This window comes from Periophthalmus magnuspinnatus, chromosome 9, assembly GCF_009829125.3.
Source record: "Periophthalmus magnuspinnatus isolate fPerMag1 chromosome 9, fPerMag1.2.pri, whole genome shotgun sequence".
In the NCBI taxonomy this organism is placed as follows: Eukaryota; Metazoa; Chordata; class Actinopteri; order Gobiiformes; family Gobiidae; genus Periophthalmus; species Periophthalmus magnuspinnatus.
In genome coordinates this window covers 30468212-30487134 of record NC_047134.1, presented here as the reverse complement: position 1 = coordinate 30487134, position 18923 = coordinate 30468212, and the positions used below count along the sequence as shown (strand labels likewise).

General features: G+C 38.4%; 1 protein-coding gene across 1 annotated transcript in view; it reads left to right on the top strand.

The window, feature by feature from the left end:
• nsmfb (NMDA receptor synaptonuclear signaling and neuronal migration factor b) overlaps positions 1–18923 on the top strand; it is a 66579-nt gene that overhangs the window by 14493 nt on the left and 33163 nt on the right. The window contains exons 3-6 of the mRNA XM_055224171.1: positions 1058–1425; positions 4316–4682; positions 5127–5199; positions 17566–17618. Of these exons, the coding sequence (XP_055080146.1) occupies positions 1058–1425; positions 4316–4682; positions 5127–5199; positions 17566–17618 (861 nt within the window). The remainder of the gene's footprint in view (positions 1–1057; positions 1426–4315; positions 4683–5126; positions 5200–17565; positions 17619–18923) is intronic.

Sequence of the window (18923 nt, the reverse complement as noted above, 5' to 3'; positions counted from 1 at the left end):
CCTTTTGACAATATCAGAGTAGTTAGTAAAGCAAAGAGCTCATTTAAATCTTGATTTTACCGCTTTACAATTGGACACTAGGCTGTATTTCCAGCAAAATTCCAAATAATTTAGTTGTTGCTTGGGGCCAACTCAGAACTAGAAACCTAATCTCAGGTCAGAATGAATACCATCCGCTATCATTTTTACCCTCAGCTCCACTCTGCAGCTCCGTTTCTGTCCCAGCTCATTTGTTTTCATCAGCTCTCTCATCCCTCGCTCCTAAACTTTCTATCTTTTCCTCTGTCACTACAACTCTGCTAGCATGTAAACTACTAGTGCTAAATGTGCTAAAGCAAGTCCAACTCTTCCTAGCTTAGTATGTTTTATGTTTCCTGATTTTAATGGCACTGTTTCTGATTTTCACTGTCTTTAAAAACTTGAAAAACAGAACTAAACCATTTGAAGAGGTTTGCAAAGTTCCTCCTCAATTTCCTAATGCATTCCTAGCTCCCTAATTATTCACCACAATTAATTTATAATCCGTTTTCACAATTTTGAGAGTTTTTAGAGCAGAGTTTTGCCCTCACGTTAATACTAACAACTAGAAAGCGCACCAGCATTTCTTCTTGGATCACGGACAAAAAAAAAAGCTAGATGCAGACAGCACATAACTGCCCCATTTTGACTTCAAATCCTGCTGTCCTTGTTTTAGAAAAGCTATTCCAAAGCTGTGCATGTGCTGAAAAAAACTGATGTTCATGAATACTACTGATGCCCTTGTGAAGACTAATAACACTAATAACACTAATAATACTCACTTACTTCTTTCACTATTTTAAAATCTCAACAAAATATCTCCAAAAATCTTTCTCTGTGAACAAATAATTTAGATAAAACATATTTTTTTCAGCCAGAAATAGTCAAAAATCCAGACCTACTACCTCAGTTTAAAGTTGTTTACGTTGCTCAAATGTAGATTAATATTCTGACTGATGTAGATATTGTAAAACATAAACATAGTCATTGGCCTACATAATTTTTCATCGTATTAATTTGCTTTGCTCTGTTTATGCAGATCACCTCCTGTCTGACACCTTTGCCGTCCCGGATTGCGAGTCTCCAGTTATCAGCCACTTGCATAACAACAATCTGCCTCCTCGGAGCCACTGTCTACCCAAACCTAACCACAATACCCAGTCCCAGCGGAGCACCCAAATCAGCACCCTACAGAACCAGGCACCTGTGGGACCCTCCAAACGCCGACTCTCCACCGAGCACAGCATTTCATCAGAGGATCAGACAGTAGCGCCTACCTCCAGAGAGAAGCCATCTCGAGTGTACACCATCACCCGAGAAGGCAGCATGACTCTGGGAATACGAGACAGTGAGGAGAGCCTGGAGCTGGAGGTGCTGAAGACGTCAAGGGAACAGTCTTCGGCCCAGGTAGGAATTTTACATAGTCATATCAGAATGTCAAAGTAGTGTCATTTCAATAATGATTTGAAATTTACGGAATTTATGACCAAAGTGAAGAACAAAGATGATGAAGAGGAGTGGACGCATAGTAGAGTCCACATTTCTGATTACTTTAAAGTCATACGTTGGCCATGTAATTGATCGTAATTAAAAAGTGAGCTACACAGAAGGCTATGGGACTCGATCAAACTGAATCAATTCATTAATTATGGTTTGGTGAATGATTTGGAAGAAAGTCTAGAGGCATTGTATTTTATATGGCCTATGGTTTTTATATTTGCCATATTAGTTAGTTAAACAAAAAGGCCATAAACACTCAAGTCATCTCCTCATATGAAAAGAAAGAAAAAATAATAATTTCACATTTTACTAGGTCTTAGCTACACTGTAAATGTTCAACATAATCAGAGCACTTGGATCACAATATCCCATATATTGTGTTCTGAGGAGAAAAAAATGAGAGTGCGTGAATTATAGCAGCCTCTACAATTTGCCACCAATTTGAGTCCATTCATATTGCAATTTGGATTCTGTTTTAATTAATCATGAATTAAAGGTCCTGTATCTGATTTTTCTCATGTATTTGAGCAAAATTTATCTTTCCCCAGTATATGTGTGTATATATATATATATATATATATATATATATATATATATATATATATATATATATATATATATATATATATATATATATATATATATATATATATATATATATATATATATATATATATATATATATATATATATATATATATATATATATATATATATAGTAGGCTCCTGGGGTCAAAATAAGTCCACTGTGAGCTTTCTGCATCTAATTAGTATTAGTATCTAATAAGTATTTTATTTTCCACTTATGATGTTTTCTGAACTATATGTAATTTTACTCCAAATTCATGTTTTGGCCATGCAATCAGTTGTAGCTAAAAAGCACGCAGAATACAATGAGCTTGAGTTATCAAGCTTTAAAATGTTTTTTTTTAAAGCTTTTTTCATTTCAGTACAGTCATCCAGGTATGATCCTTGGTAAAAGAAATTTTTTTTTTTTTTTTTTTTGAGTGAAGATATTTTATGCTCATCCAAGCCACTTCTTCAGTTCTGGTCAGATTTCTCTCACACCTATTGGCATACTGGCTAGTATGCTAATAGGTGTGAGAGCACCCAGCCCCGGGGTCTAAACATGGCCATTGAAGCCAATGGGCCGTGCTTGATGGTGCATGTTGCAAGTTTAGCCTTTAGCGGCTAGGTACATCCGGTCCTGCCCAAGGACCATCCGCAGATGAGCTGAGTGTGAAAAATGACCTATGCCCGTAATATTATTTTTTGGTTCACATCATGCCCCCAATTTATTCCCCGAATTTCGTCTTTTCGAATCCGATAACGTTGGCATTTCACCCCTATGGTAGGGGGCGCTATAGTGTTCATTTTGATTAAAATTAATATTGCATTCCATTCATGCCCCAATCTCGCATATGTGATGTGAATGTGAGCTCTGTAGGGTAATGCCTGTGGTCGTGAGAGGACATCGAAAAAACAGGAAACGAAGGTGGCGTTTTTCGGCAGCGGCGTACGGGCGAACCGTGTGGAATTCGGAGAAAACGTGGAAGTTTTATGAAAACCCATGTGTCTGGATGTGGCATGTGAAACCTGAGCTCATTTGGACCAAAAACCTGGGACTAGAAGCGTTTTGAAAACACGCTGCGTATGAAGTGGCGAATATTTGATCCAATATGGCGGACTTCCTGTCCGTCATAGGGCAGCGCTATAGGTATGTTTTTGGCTTCTTACAATGAGCTCTGTCACTGGTGCGAATTTTGTCAAAATCTGAGTTGGGCCTTCCTATTAAATTGAAAATCTCAAAATTTCTAGGTGGCGCTGTTGAGCCGGTGTGCTTCGGACATAGTTGCGATGCACATTTTATGAAATTTTCCGCCGAGCCGGTCGATCCTATACCTATATGTGGGACTTTTCGTTTACGTTCAAGGGGTGAAAACTGTGATTGTTTTGGCGGAAAAATAATAATAAAAAGAAACCCAGCAAGAACAATGCCCCTCGCCATCACTTTGTGAGTGGCGAGGGCCAATTACAAATTATTCATTCATGACGGTTGGGCACGTTAGCATCGCCCACATGCGTGTTCATGTTGTACCACGTGACTGCTGGAACCAATCAGACAAATATTGAGCTGAGAAAAAATCTATGTTCTTAAAATAGGTCAAAATCACCACAAAATCGACCTTTGTGAAAGATGTAGGTGCCCTGTTCGTCCCTATCAGCCGAACATGAGCAGTTTGTGATTATATTGCCTTCTATGAGAAAAATCCTTTCTGGCAGGAGGGATTTTTTCATTGTAGTATCAATGAGGCCACTAATTCAACTCGAGACAGCGCTAAGCTAACAATACCCTGTCCAGTTATTTTAATAGATCCATGGAGAGCACCCATTAGGTGCCTAAGTGATTATGCAAAATATGACACACTTAAGATAGCTCATTAGACGTTGCCTACAAACAGAAACTGTAAACAATAATAGGTGTGTTAGTTTCAGTGTAGTTAGCTCCCCCCTTCAAACAGATATAAGGCAGTGTCCACCAGTAATCTGACCAAAACTGAACTCAAAAACTTTTTGTCCAGTTGACAGAATTCAATTTTTCTTTCACTATAAGGAGTATAAGCAGCTCATGAGGTCAAAATCTCTGTGTGCTGTTTGTATCTAATTATAAAGCCTTTTATTGTCCACTTTGAACCACTGCTAAATAAATTCATTCAAGTTTTCACGTTTTTTAGACGGTAAAAGTCAGGTACAGCCTTTAGATAATTCACAAACAGAACATTTATGCTTTCCCCAGTCCCAGGCTCCTGCCGCCCCAAACCCGTCCTGCACCAGCCAGCCTTCCCGCAGCACCAGCACCCATCACAGGAGCAGTCATCACCGGAGCAACCATCACCACGGTAACCAGCATCAAAGTGGCGGCAGCGGCCCCTCTTCCTCCCAGCCTCTGAAGAGTTCGGGCAGCGCTAGTAACATCCGGGACTGGGGGCTCCGCAGGGGGAACTCGAGAGAGGAGTACACCCCTGACTGCGTGGCCTGTATCCGAGCACCGTGTCAGAGCCAGAGGTCCCTGGATCTGGACATCCCGCCGCGGGACGGAGGGAAGCCGCGCAAGAAGCTGGAGAGAATGTACAGTGAAGACAGAGCATTGTCAGAAGATAGGGGTAAGGAGATGTAGTTCACCAAATTTGAAAGCCTAAATTGGCCTTTATGTTTTGCCTATGTGCTATAAATCATACTGGCTGTACATGCTTAAAGGAATTAGAGAAATTATATTTTCTAGCTAGTCACACAGTATATAACATTTTAGCCAGAAAGTAGACTAGAAAAAAACAACTGACTCTTATATGGCCTGGAGCAGGGCCTCACTTGTCTTGGTGAAATGTTTTTGATTTTTACCGGAATGCAGAGGTTAGAAAAAGTCAAATGTAATCTCTTTAATTAAATAAAAAGAACGGCGGAGATAAAGAAAACATCTCATTATCTTCATTTAAACACATTATTAAGTCTTCTAAAAAAAAAAAAAAACAAAAAAAAAAAACCCTTGTTTAATTTGTCTCTGTTGTAATCTTTCCCTGACTGACCACTGTTAATTATCGTCTTTTCAGAGGATGGTCCCAATAGCTGGTTTCCCAAAGAGAACATGTTCAGTTTCCAGACTGCCACTACCACCATGCAAGCGTGAGTATGCCCCTCCCCCCCTCCCTCCCCCTCCCTCCCCCTCCCTCCCCCGCACTCCACTGGCACAGAGATACACAGCCTCTTACTGGCAACAGCATTCCCACAGACCAGGAGCAAAATCTTACAACTATCTCACACGTTTCACATTTGTTAGGTTTGCCAGAAGGAAGAGCAGGAAAAAGAAACTGCCAGTTCTCATCGTCTGTTACTCTGCTACAAATAATATGTGCGAGTTGTAGTTAACCATGACCATTATATTGTTAATCAAAGGTATTTAAAATATCTAAATTTGGTAACTTAAATTTGCCCCAGCACAAAAGATCTAGCATATTGTTGATTAAAACAAGCTTATGATGGATATATTTCTCAAGGCAAGTTATTGACTTTTAATTAAAGTCCAAGCATTTGATTAATATTATCTGATTTATATTATCAAACTGGGATGGGTGGAACGTTCAGATGAATACTTAAACCTGACTGGGTGAAGTGTGACTGGTTATAAAGGTACGTTCACATTTGTCTTTGGTCCTAGTTTGGTCCCAATTTGAGTCTTTATATAAACATTTTTTTTGGTCCTGTTCTAGTCCTGGTTTAGTCTTGGTCTAGTCCAGAGCTAGTTTAGTTTGATGTAGTGAGAGTGTGAATGCACTCTTAAGAAAGACATATTTGCCACATTTATTTCATTCTGCATTTTTTTCCCCTCAAAATGCTAAAAAAATTATTGGTTTTGTTTTGGTGCTTTCAAACCTAAACAGACCGCCCCAAGTCATAATGCTTCTCTGTAGTTGGTCCGATCCACCAGAGGATTCAAGATGAATAGGAGCCTGACAGGATGGATTGTTGCAGAAAGGCACCTTCTTGCACTAAAGAAGTTAAATCCTCTCCCAAAATGCTAAAATCTCCTGCAGTGCCGGAGTTTTAGCAAAGTTGGCACTTTCTATAAATAGTAGTCAATTTGAAAGGAGTCAACCTTAAATTATCTTCTAAAGTTCTATAGAAATTTATGTTGGAATGTACTTTCTACTATGTTATAATGTCATAATATTCCATCCATCCATCCATCCATTTTCTTCCGCTTATCCGGGGCCGGGTCGCGGGGGCAGCAGTCTAAGCAGGGACTCCCAGACTTCCCTCACCCCGGACACGTCCTCCAGCTCCTCCGGTGGGACCCCAAGGCGTTCCCAGGCCAGCCGAGAGACATAGTCCCTCCAGCGTGTCCTGGGTCTTCCCCGGGGCCTCCTCCCGGTGGGACATGCCCAGAACACCTCCCTAGGGAGGCATCCAGGAGGCATCCTGAGCAGATGCCCGAGCCACCTCAACTGGTTCCTCTCAACGTGTAGGAGCAGCGGCTCTACTCCGAGCTCCTCCCGTGTGACCGAGCTCCTCACCCTATCCCTAAGGGTGCGCCCGGCCACTCTGCGGAGGAAGCCCATTTCAGCCGCTTGTATCTGCGATCTTGTCCTTTCGGTCATTACCCAGAGCTCATGACCATAGGTGAGGGTAGGAACGTAGATTGACCGGTAAATCGAGAGCTTCGCCTTCCGGCTCAGCTCCTTCTTTACCACAACGGACCGATACAGCGACCGCATCACTGCAGACGCTGCACCGATCCGCCTGTCAATCTCCCGCTCCATCCTTCCCTCACTCGTGAACAAGACCCCGAGATACTTGAACTCCTCCACTTGGGGCAGAGACTCACCACCCACCCGGAGAGGGCAAACCACCTTTTTCCGGTCGAGAACCATGGCCTCGGATTTGGAGGAGCTGATTCTCATCCCAGCCGCTTCACACTCGGCTGCAAACCGCCCCAGTGCTGCAGGTCCTGGCTCGAAGAAGCCATCAGGACAACATCATCCGCAAACAGCAGAGATGAAATCCTGTGGTTCCCAAACCAGGCCCCCTCTGGCCCCTGGCTGCGCCTAGAAATTCTGTCCATAAATATAATGTCATAATATTGTTCATTAAAAATATGCCCAAAGTGATTTTATGTATCATCCATGCATATATGAGTAATCTAGGGATCTCTCTGGCGATTCAAGCCCTCCTTATGGTTAGCAGTACAATTCTGTCAGCTCACAAGCCCATGTTACCCGGTTTACTGTTCAGCAATTTTCCATAAACATACAAAAGTGGGATACAAAACAATACACTACAACTTCACAAACCTGATGCAATGTGCAGTAGTTTCATTAGCGAATGCGCACTGGTTGTGTAGTGATAGCACTCTGAATGGGGAATGTCAAAAATGAAACTGAAACTAATTAAACGTTTTAATATGCTGTTTTTGGCCAGTATAGCATTTTTAAAATAATAAAAGGTAAATCTAAATATGTCATGTGTTAGCAGTATCCCATAGAAGTGTTTACCCTAAGTAAGCTCCATAATGACAAGGCCTTAATAAAACTGCCAATCTGCTTCTTTTTATATCTCTCACCTACATAAAGTGATTTCTTTTCCTCAGCGTCCGATCACAAGCAAAACACAAGTCATTTTAGAGGACATCTGACAGAGTTCTGCTGCCCCCAAACCCCCCTGTAGCTCTCAGTGACTGGATAATTAGTACTTATCCACCAGATCTTATAATTACCACTTTCCCACAGACAAAGAGCGTCTTCCTTTCTCTCTTCAGTCCCACACCATGTCGTCTTCTCCGCGCATAGGTCAAAATCTACAAGCCTGGTGGTAATCTGATTTCATTGTACCTAGAGCTGTCATGATGAAGACATTTTGAAGTGCAATATATTCCCGAAGTAAATGTAGATGATAAACGATAATATTGAAGCCAAACTATAAAGCAAAATTATTCATAAAATGTATTCTAAATGTACAATGTTGATAAAAAAAAACATGAACTGCAATAAATAAATAACATAATGCAACACTTAAGTAGTTAGTTTGTATCAATAAAGAGTCATAAAAGTTCATAATTTAAAACTCTACATCTCAAATCTCCTCATAGTACAAAAAATAACTAAGATTTTCCCACTAGTGCAGGGAAAAAGTACCACAATAAATATTGAGCCCCAAAAATGATTGTTTCATCTGTCATGTATTGAACAATAATTGACCTAATTATACCGTATTGAGGTCAAAATTATAAAGTAGACTCCAAGTGTAACTAGGGCATTACAGTATTGATTGTGTATTAGCATTTGATACAAGCTAATTTACTTTATTTTTACTAATCTACCTTTTACAAAGATGAATTCTTTAGATGGCGATTGCAGGATGATAGTGGCGATAGTGATAAGTGGAAGGTTTGTTCCTGGCTTAAACCATGAAAATGTCCTTGTGCAAGACATTTCACTCACCTTGCTTTGTAAAGACAAGATGGGTGAAGTGTCTTGCCATTTTTTTTGTAAATTTAGAAAAGTGTGATACAAAACAATACACTACAACTTCACAAACCTGATCCACCGTGCAGTAGTTTGATTAGCGGGATGCACACTGATTGTGTTGTGGTGAATATGGTATTTTCAAAACAATAAAAGGTAGCATGTCAATTAATAACCCACAGAAAGTGTATGTTTTTTAAAGTAAAATGTAAAAAAGTCATAATTTTCTTTGGTAAGTGACTAGTAATTATAGAGTCTGGGGAGTCTAGAGGAAATGTTTGTTTTTAGTGTAAGGAAAACATAAAAATCGAAAAAAAAACCATGCTTTTCTTTTAGTCTATTTTCTAAGTTTAATTCCAAGTTTTCCAAGTATTTTTGTTGCACTCCTAATATACAAGTCAGATATACTGTAAGTCAATCTAATATACAATGCAAGAAGTTGCTAGACCCTTAATTTTTAACCAGGCTGCCTTAGCACAAACCAGAACACCAGAACAAAATGCCAAATTAAATGAGATATTTTGCCATTTTTTGTCCCCGGCCAAAATAAAGCAAAACACTGCCAAATTTAAATAACACCAAATCACAGAACATTAAATTACATCGTGGCATTAGCATGGATATATTTGCCACATTGTACCATGTTTTTTTCTAAAAGGTGATGATGATTTGAACCAAAAAAGGTTGACAAACACTGGACTAGACTGACAGAACTGCTTGTATTCTGTTCTTGACTCTCTGCATGCCCTATGACTCCTGGTCCTAACTCTTGGCTCTTTCTCTCTGTTTTTCCACATGTCTGCTTTCCAAATGCTGACTACAGAATATCGTGAGTAACTTTCTCTTCCTTTCCTCTTCCTCTCTCGCCTTCCATCACTTCTGGTCGTTCCTCTTTGCTTGTGTTGGGTCAGTAGCTCGTGAACCCTGGTGCCAGCCTCTGTGTAGCGTTTGTGCTTTAGTCAACCTGTGTCCTTCACCTTGAATCTTGTCTGTCAGTCTACCAATATGTGAACTCCTACTCATCAGCTTTAGTGCAAGGAATATACACAGCAAACAACTATACAATACATAGTAGTTAAAATGACTTATTTGGACAGTACTATCGTCTTAAAAAAAAAAAAAAAAAAAAATTCTTTCAAGGTACATTTTAGTCCATTTATTCCATGTACAGCAGCTGGATTGCAGATACAAATTCTGGTTTTAGTCCACATTATTTATATTTATAAAATGTGCATATATATTATTACTAAGCCTGTGTTTGCTCTGGTAGTCGTTGAACATTAGTTGCTTTAGGTGCTTTAGAGCAACCTTACTCCTTTAAACATTGTTGTTGTTGATTCTTTTATCACACATAGGTGTTTTAATGTTCCCTTTGTGGGCTTTCCCTCAGATGCTATTTGTGTCAACGCAACATCAGGATTTGTGGCTGTTGCCCTGACAACAGCCCACCTTTTTTTTATGTGAACCTTGTCAAACTGGTAGAAGTCAACCACCCGTATGTGCACAGAGACACACTTATCTAAGACTGTTGAGCATGTGTGCCAGGTCCACATTGTCAAATTGGAGAGAACGAAAGTAGATCTTTGGAGCTCCTCAATGTTATTTTTGACAACATCACATGTGACGTTTCAGGTCAGAGCTCCTCTCAGACAGAAGATAGTGTGAATGCTGTTGTGTTATTGAAAAATCCAAATAACTGATGTGCAGATATTCTTTTAAATTCAACCTCTTCCCTCTCTTGCTGTTTGGACTAAAGTGTTCTGTTTATAAGTAGGTAGGATTATAGTGAAGCTGGATGTACCAACTTAATTGTCTACTCTGTATGCACTATATACAAAGAGACCAGGCTACACATGTAAAGTCCTCCAGCAGCTCTTGGTGTATAATGAAGCGTAATGAAGAACAATGAGGTAAACCAAGGACCAGCCGCAGGCACAGCACTTAGTATATGAGGCCATTCTTCTTGTTTATCCCGAAGAGAGGCCTGGGACATATGGACATGCCAATACAAAGACAGCTGTAAGTGCTATGCGTTTATTTGAAATAGGGAATTATATAATGCTAGAAATTTTCAAATGCAGGAAAGTAACTGCAAGCGGTTTTGATGTGTGCAGGATATGCGCCATTCTATATATATATATATATATATATATATGCAAGAATTATTTTCAGATTTGTACATGCTAAATGCTAACTGCCAGCCTTCTGAATGTTTTGATGATGTAGATGATGCAGATGATGTAGAATATTAGTGTTTCAAATATTTGTGTGTTTCAGGTGTATCACATGATTTCCTGTTATTGGCACTATTTTGAGGACTTTTCACCATTCAAAAGAAAGAACAGTGATGATCTGAATAGTTAATGTTATCGGAATTTTTTTTTTTCATCTCTTGACACCCATAAATAGAAGAATGCTCTTTGATGTTTTTCATTTTTATTTTAGAAATAATTTAACTAACTTACCCACACGTAACCACAACGCCACTTATTTCAGACTCTTTACCCTATAAATGACGTAATGTTGATGAAACACATGTTTGTCACTATTATGACACTTTCTGCCTGTAAAATTAGCTCTTTGTCCGTCAACCCATATCTGACCACTGGACAGGCGCACATTGGTGACCATGGCCTATCGAGAGGTTCATTGTTTGGGACATGTGTCAGAGCCATTACTGTCCCCTCAGGGCATGTCCACTCTGTCCACACATGTAGAGACAGCCTGATGTCCCCAATGAAAATGCGTGTGTCCTTTTAACCCATCACTGTCAGGGCCAGTGGACAGCTGATCTGGAAACACAGTCCCCTATCCTGTCCAGTGGGGAGCAAGACAAGACAATGCTACCAGCAGTTAAATAGAGCAGGTCTTTTTCTCATAACAGACTAAATGTACACCAGAGTTTTGCTCTAAACAGCCACTCTGCTCCACATAGACACAAGAGAAATACGGGCACGAAAGAAAACTTTGTTCATTTTGGCCTATAATAAAATTTTTGGGTGGTAATAAAATGTATATATAGCTTATGCAAAATTAAATTAATAAATTGTTGTAAATTAATAAACAACGGCTTCTACCTGATGTTCATGTCCTTTAAACGTTTCATCTGCTCTGTGTAATCGTGGTCCAAAGCAGCCTCCGTGCTGCATATTCACATGAAACTATAAGAGCAAACCTATTTATACGTTATACAGGATTTATGCAGCAACATCCAGGTTAGTGAGTTAGGTGAAGATTTGGAAGTGAATTATGAGTTTAATCTGCAATTTCATATAAAAACTGTTTCCTACCGTTTTGCATAAATAGTTGACTTTTGCATGAACTTGTGAGTGCAGTTTTGCTCAGATACATGGTCAGATTCTAGACATATTTAATATTTTTGAGAGTTTTTGCCACACTCCCCATAATTTTAGTTGACAAAAAATGTCTTTAGTCAACTACAGTCCTAATGAGCAATACATTTCTGTTAAGTTGCAAAAATGCCATCTCGATTTTAATCACCATGCAATTTTCTCCGATTTTCATCATTAGTATATCCCTAGATGCACCAGATCGCAGCATATTTAATGAGGTGCAGATTTGGAAAAGTGCTTGCGCATGAGTTTATGTACAGAATAAATACAACTGAAGACAGGACACACCCTTGGGGACAGCTGGAATTAGTTGTTGCTTTGTCGGATAGAAATGAGTCCCTTCTGACCTGCTGAATGAGATAATCAGCCATTCATAAATCTACACTAAAATCTTTGTGTGAGGACTTTGGGCTTTTCCAGATGCTTGTGAAGAAGGTACAACAGTGTATGGATGGTATCTTCAGCTCCTCGAGAAGGTGTTGAGTTTGAGCTATAATTGCTTTTTTTCACAATGGCCTCAAAACGCTTCATCACCAGCAATGACAGTACAATAGGGCGTTCTTAGAAAAAAAATCTACATGAGGGCAGTGTCATGTATATGTGGCTTTTCAAGGTTTTATTTCATGCCCAAAAATATGATCCATGTTGGAAGAATTTGTTACCAAGTTGTAGTGGAAATGGTAAAACCGTCGGTGCAGCAATGGTGCAATAGGATGAGCATTTTCCCACTAACCTGAATGTAGTTAGTTCAAATCTTAACTTCACGGCCTTCACTTTACAGTCTCTAAAACATCCGACATGTACGTGAGTAAGTTAGTAAATGTCACCTGCTTACGAGGTGTTACAAGGTGTTTATGTATTTTAACTTGTGGCAATGTTAAAAGCGTTGTTCAATGTTTCTCTATTGAATTGATAGTCTACCCTCGTGTGTATGTGTGTGTGGATAGTGTACAGTGTATGTGGTTGCCATAGTTATCCTCATGTTTCTGCCTTGGTGGATTAACCCTGTCTCGCTCCTAACTCCGGTTTATTAAACTAACTACTACTAACCCTATACTTCAATACTAACCTGAACTACTACCAAAACAATGTGTATGAACTCAGTTGAATCAATGGGAAGTAAATCTGAATGTCTGTTCTGTTAAAATGTGTTAAATTAAGTAGGCCTGTCTCGATTTGAATACATTTTGAAGAAAAAATGTAACACTGTATACATGTAAACACAATGGACTATCATATTCCACCTAAAAAGATCTGTCTCCATGAAGTCCAAGTTATTATTTTGCCTGTTCTGCAGTATAGTATTAAACCTTTTCTACCTAACATTTAATTAAAGTGTTGTTAAACATGCATTTTTACTGTGAATGGGCTTGTCTCTCCACAGATCTAACCAGTAACTTGGCTCTCTTGTTGATGGATAGGTTTAATACCATACTGTGCAACATTACAGGCAAAGAAATAACATTCCCATGGAGACAGGCATGACCCTCCACCAGAAAAGTTACACATTGCACGTTTAGAATCAAATTTTCAATCAAGTTTATAAATTCTTGATTCAGTTTCACTTTATTTAAGCTCTAAGTTTTTTTCTGTGTAGTGTCTTATTGCTGTTTTGTAATCTATATTTCCCTATATATTTTGAAGACAACCATGTCAGATGTATGCGTTCACCATGATGGACATGTGACTGAAATTGATAAACCAGATTTAATTCTCCTGGTCATTTTTGAGTTCATACACTGTAACTCTAGGCCAAATCCCACATTAACCACATTTATTTTTGCATCCTAATCTTCTGTAAAACCCATGATAACCGGTGTGACGTCCTGGCAGGGCTTTCCGGGGCATTGCTGAGAGAAAGAGGAGGAAAAGAGAGCAGGAGGCGGCTACTGCGATGGAGAGGTACCACATGTGACAGTCCTGTGCGTCTTGTGTGCTCCGTGTTCACCGTAAATACGACTAAACTGTATCTGTTTTTTTTTCCCCCTAAAAAATCTAACAATGAAAATGGACATTCATGTAGCTTAAACAGCCCCTAGATGCAAATGCTAAATGGCTAATTCCAAATGGATAATGGCAAATTGCCTTTTGGCCTGTTTTCTATTAACACAACAAATACAGCACATTTAAGCTATTGTATTATTTAAACATTTACAGGAGAACATCAAGACTTTAATGCAATGTCAACATATTTAAAGGAACTGTATGTAGCTTTTGCTTTTACAGTTTACACCATATTATAACATTTTTCTATCTTTATAAACAACTTCATCATCATGTCCAATGTTTTTTTTTGTAATAAAAAAATAATCAGCTTTACAATTGTTATAAGTAAAATGTCATACCACCCAACCCAAACATTTTCTTACCCGTGACATGAATTGTTCTTGGGCCGTCCTCGCTCCAGCGCCCCTCGGTGGATCCTCAGGGGAGCACTGACACTTTTAATCAGTGTTCATCACGAACGCCTGGAGTGTGGAATGCCTTTATCAATACTTCACCAGCCAAGGATCAGATCAATGTTTTTTATACAGCGAGTGCTTCCACCAAGGCCCAAACATGCCATTTATCTACAAGTGTGCATGTGTGTGTGTGTTTGTGTGCACGCAGTGGGTTTAAATGCAGCTAATGGATTCAGTCTTAGAAAGCAGAAGACTTTCAATGTGCTGTCTGTATGAAAAAATATATTGAAAAGGTGGAAATGGCAAGAAGACACCATGGAGAGGGCAATTAAACAAACACCAGATGTAATCATTTAATGCATATTTTCATATTTAAGAGATGTACTTTCTGTATTTATTTGGAATATTTTTGATACTTTTTGTTCTACTGGTGTTCTTGCACTTTGACGTGGCAACACTGAAAATGCCGCAGTGTGGGAAAAATTAAGATTCTCATACCAGAACCAGAAAACGTATAGCCTTATGGGTCAACTCCAGGCAAAAGTTTATATTTAGCTTAGAGCATTAATTATACGCCACAGTAGCATGACTACAATGTATTGCACATATTGTTTTGTTTTTTTCTATATATAATAGTGTAATTTTATGGCATTTAAAATAAGATAAGAATAAAGAACTGTTATTTGTCCCAGATTAGGGAAATCTCAGTGGTGTAATGATAAAGTACCATAGTAACCCCAGTATATTAATACATATATTAATAAAAAAATACAAAAAAATACAAAAACGTGCCCAGCTGACAAATCTGAAATAAAGGAGATAAATAAAAACACAAATAATCAACCCTATATGTTGCTGTTAAAAGTTGGTCTTTGTAACTTTTCCAGTGGAGAGTCCACCACCTGCTCAGCCTTGGATGTTCCACTGTATTGCATTAAACCTATCTATCTCCATGGAGACAAGTGAGATTTAATCTGTCGAAAGGTGACACTGCTTACTGTAATAATACATATTTTCCAATGGTGGTTTAGGCAAAGCAACAACAATCTCCAGTGGAAAAATTACAGTGTGAGGCTTTAAGATAAATACTTAAGTAACAATGAGTTCTTTTGCAATTTTTCATGGAAACAAACAAAAAAAAGATAAGTGTAGTCAATTTGTATGCACCTTTCCACTACTAGCATGATTGACACAAACATAAACCCTACTGAGCATGTGCGAAGGAATCTCTATGCAAATGATGGAGTCTCTCACTACTGCACCTGTCAATCACCCGCCCAATGTCCAGACTAAATGAGGCTATATTTTGCTGCACAGGGACACGACACGATGTGATGTGTGAGTCGGCGCGTGGTAGTGGTTTTAAAAGCTCCTGTCAGTCAGATCCGTGCCTCTCAGTCTGAGTCATACTCTATTTTAAGGCTGTCACTGATTGGCCCTGTCTGACATGTCTGAACCTATAGACAGGGGCAGAAACTAACTACAAAAAGTTCGATACCTACACAACACCTTGTGTATGGTACAATGACAAAATTGTCTGCACCATAGTAGCATACTTAGTAATTCTTCATTTCATTAAGTCACAGTTTACATGCTCGGGTAACTCCGACTATGTTTTTGATCCAGTTTTCGTCTTCTGTGAATAGGCGTCAACATGGGGCTAAGAGAAATTCAGGACCATCTAATTTAGCATCAGTGTTAAAACTTTGCTGCTATATTGCTAATAAATTCAGCTAACATTGAAATCACACTTTAATAAATGTACATGTAAATAAACACTAAGCTGTCTGCAATTAATATTTAGACAAGTTGGAAAATGTGTTGGTCATGAGTTATTTGCTCTCCACGGGGTCATACAGGAAATAAACAACCTCTAGTAGTTTTTACATTTTATTTTAACACGGTGGACCAAAACAATCAAACACAAGCCAGTCCGTGGAGTAGGATACAGATTTTGTGTATTTTCCTGATTTCCCTGTGCAGTTGAATGACTCCTAGCATAATTGGAGTATAATTGAAGTACTACAGATGTGTTTATGTAATCTGGGAGATTCGAATGGCAACATGACAAGTACTCGTTGAGTTGTAGTGCTCTGCGTGTAAATGTACCAGCTAAGAAAATCAAAACGTTTCTTCTCTGTGTTTCTTAAGTCCATTCAATATCACCAGCTCCAATATGTTCATTTCTTTGCTTTATGTTGCTGTCGGTAATTTTGTCTGTCAATAACTGGGAGGATTGTGGAATTATGGTAAATTTCTCTTGGCCTATACGTGTGTGTTGTAGAATAAATTGTAATAGCCTGAGAGCTGAAGAGAAGAGATATGAGGCTGGAGATGTAACACAGGAGAAGTTTATTTACCATCAGTACAGGACCCAGCACTCCAGACATGAACCCTCAAGACATTATTATAGTGTTGTCCAGTCCAGTCTGCCATTGCTTCCATTGTAGGGAGTATTATACCTCTGACGCAGGCTAAGATAACAAGGACTGAAGTGGAAGTGAGTGAACTATAAAAAATATATTAATGGAGAAATCCCTATTGATTTCTGGAGATGTCATGTAAACAGTTGCATTTGATGTGAGTAATCTGATTTCTTTCTGATTGTTCACAGGTTATGACTAGGAAGATTATGCAAAAAAGGACAAACTTATGTGGCAAAAATTCAAGAGAAAATGTTAACAGTTGAAAGCAGTTTTTTTTTAATTAGCTGTCGAGCTGTTTGTGATTATCAGATTTATTTTGTGCATGTAAACACACCAAAAATATGATTGAATTATTGTCTTTTACCAGCTTTTTTACTAGCGACATAAATATACCACTACAGTGAAATGTGATGTAATAATTCTGAAATTTAGTAAGGTTTAGGTGGGGCCTCGTGTCTTGTCCATTCTGCCCCAGGGCAACTGTGGCTAATATTTTTTTTTCAAGTTACTCCTTGTGTACCGTATCCATTCCAAGCTTCCTAAATATTCACTCGGAGGAGTTTATAAGCGCTTTTTACAACTTTCAAAGGCGAGAGCGAAGTTTTGTTGTCACGGTAAAGCCAACAAGTAGCATGCTAATGGTGCACACTTATAATTAGTTGTAGCAAACACAGAACGGTTTTATTTACACATCAAGAGGAGCTTATACAGTGTATCTGTACTGGGGCAGGACAAAGTTCGATTGTCAAATATATGATGCAAAATCCGGTACAGGCCATTTAATTGGAAACAGTAACATTTTTCTGCATCGTTTATTTATTCCTAACTTTTTTATTTGTTTTCTCTCTAGGAATTTCCGAAAACACTTGCGAATGGTGGGCAGCCGTAGAGTCAAAGTCCAGAGTAAGTCTCCCGCTCTAATATATGCGTGCATTGTGAGTGCTCATTGATTTTATATGCATGCTTTTGTTCTTTTGTGACCATCATGGCATTTCAATAAGCCTCCATTACTCTGGTTTGAATTTGAATGAATTCTGCGCTTAAATTTTATCAAAACTCTATAGAATTATTTATGAGATCTTTCATTCATGGTGGTTTTGTGGTTATTATAAATAGCAGCTATCCAAATATTGAATCTAGTTTATGCAAATGCTTGGCTTGGTGGGATAGTACTCATGGTTAAAATATTTGTCATAGTTCTACAGTTACAGTTTGTGGGGAAAAAAAGTACAAAAATACAGGAAATAGCAGTGAGCTTTGGCCCTTAATTTGACCTCTTAATATGTCTTATCAAGTATCTGTGTCCAACCAGGAAGTAAAATGAAAAACTTAAAACATAAAATATTAAATATAATGTTGTTTATGTTTATGTTTTAGTGAAATGAGTAACCTAACCATCACATGCACTTTAATATCTGAAAATACTTACTACATTGATTTATGAAACCCTACCCCCAAGCCTCTCCCTCTATATAATATTGACCTGTTTACTGTCTCATTTACACTTGCTCATTTACCTGTCAATAATGGTGAGTAATATTCCTATTTAATGGCCACTTCTAGGAATTGACCCCCTACAAACTTTGATGGCCCTGACTTATGAAAGTGCTCTCATCAGGCTAATAGGAAAATGCATCAATTGGTTTTGCATTCAAACATTCATATTAACGGTAGTGTTTAGCATTAGCCGCTCCCCCATAGCTACCCCAAAGATTCATGCCCCATTTTCGTAGTAAATCTTGACTAGAATTATTCAAACGGCAACCAAAGAGTGTTCAAAATAAGACTACAATTTAAAAAAACATGAAAAATAAAGAAAAAATGTTAGATTTATAAATAACTGCAGGGTGCTGACTACATTTAAACTACACTTGAGTAAATGGGCGTATGCTTCAAATTCACACTATTTGAGTACACCTATTAAAACCTTAACACCCCCTTAGCTCCTCCAACCAAAAATGTCTGACGCCGCCCCTCATGCAGTCCAATATTTATTTGCAAAAGGTCTATGTTGGGCAAAGTTATTATTATTGTAAAAAAAAAAGTGTGGTAGATATTTGTTTTTTGTCATAATTATCAATTAGACTAAAGTGCATATGGAAGGTTTTCATGTTTTCCTAATTATTACTTGATTTGGTGGAGTAGTATCTATGGTAAATATTTATCATCGTTATACATCAGTTAAAAAGCTGGAAAAAAGTTGGAAAG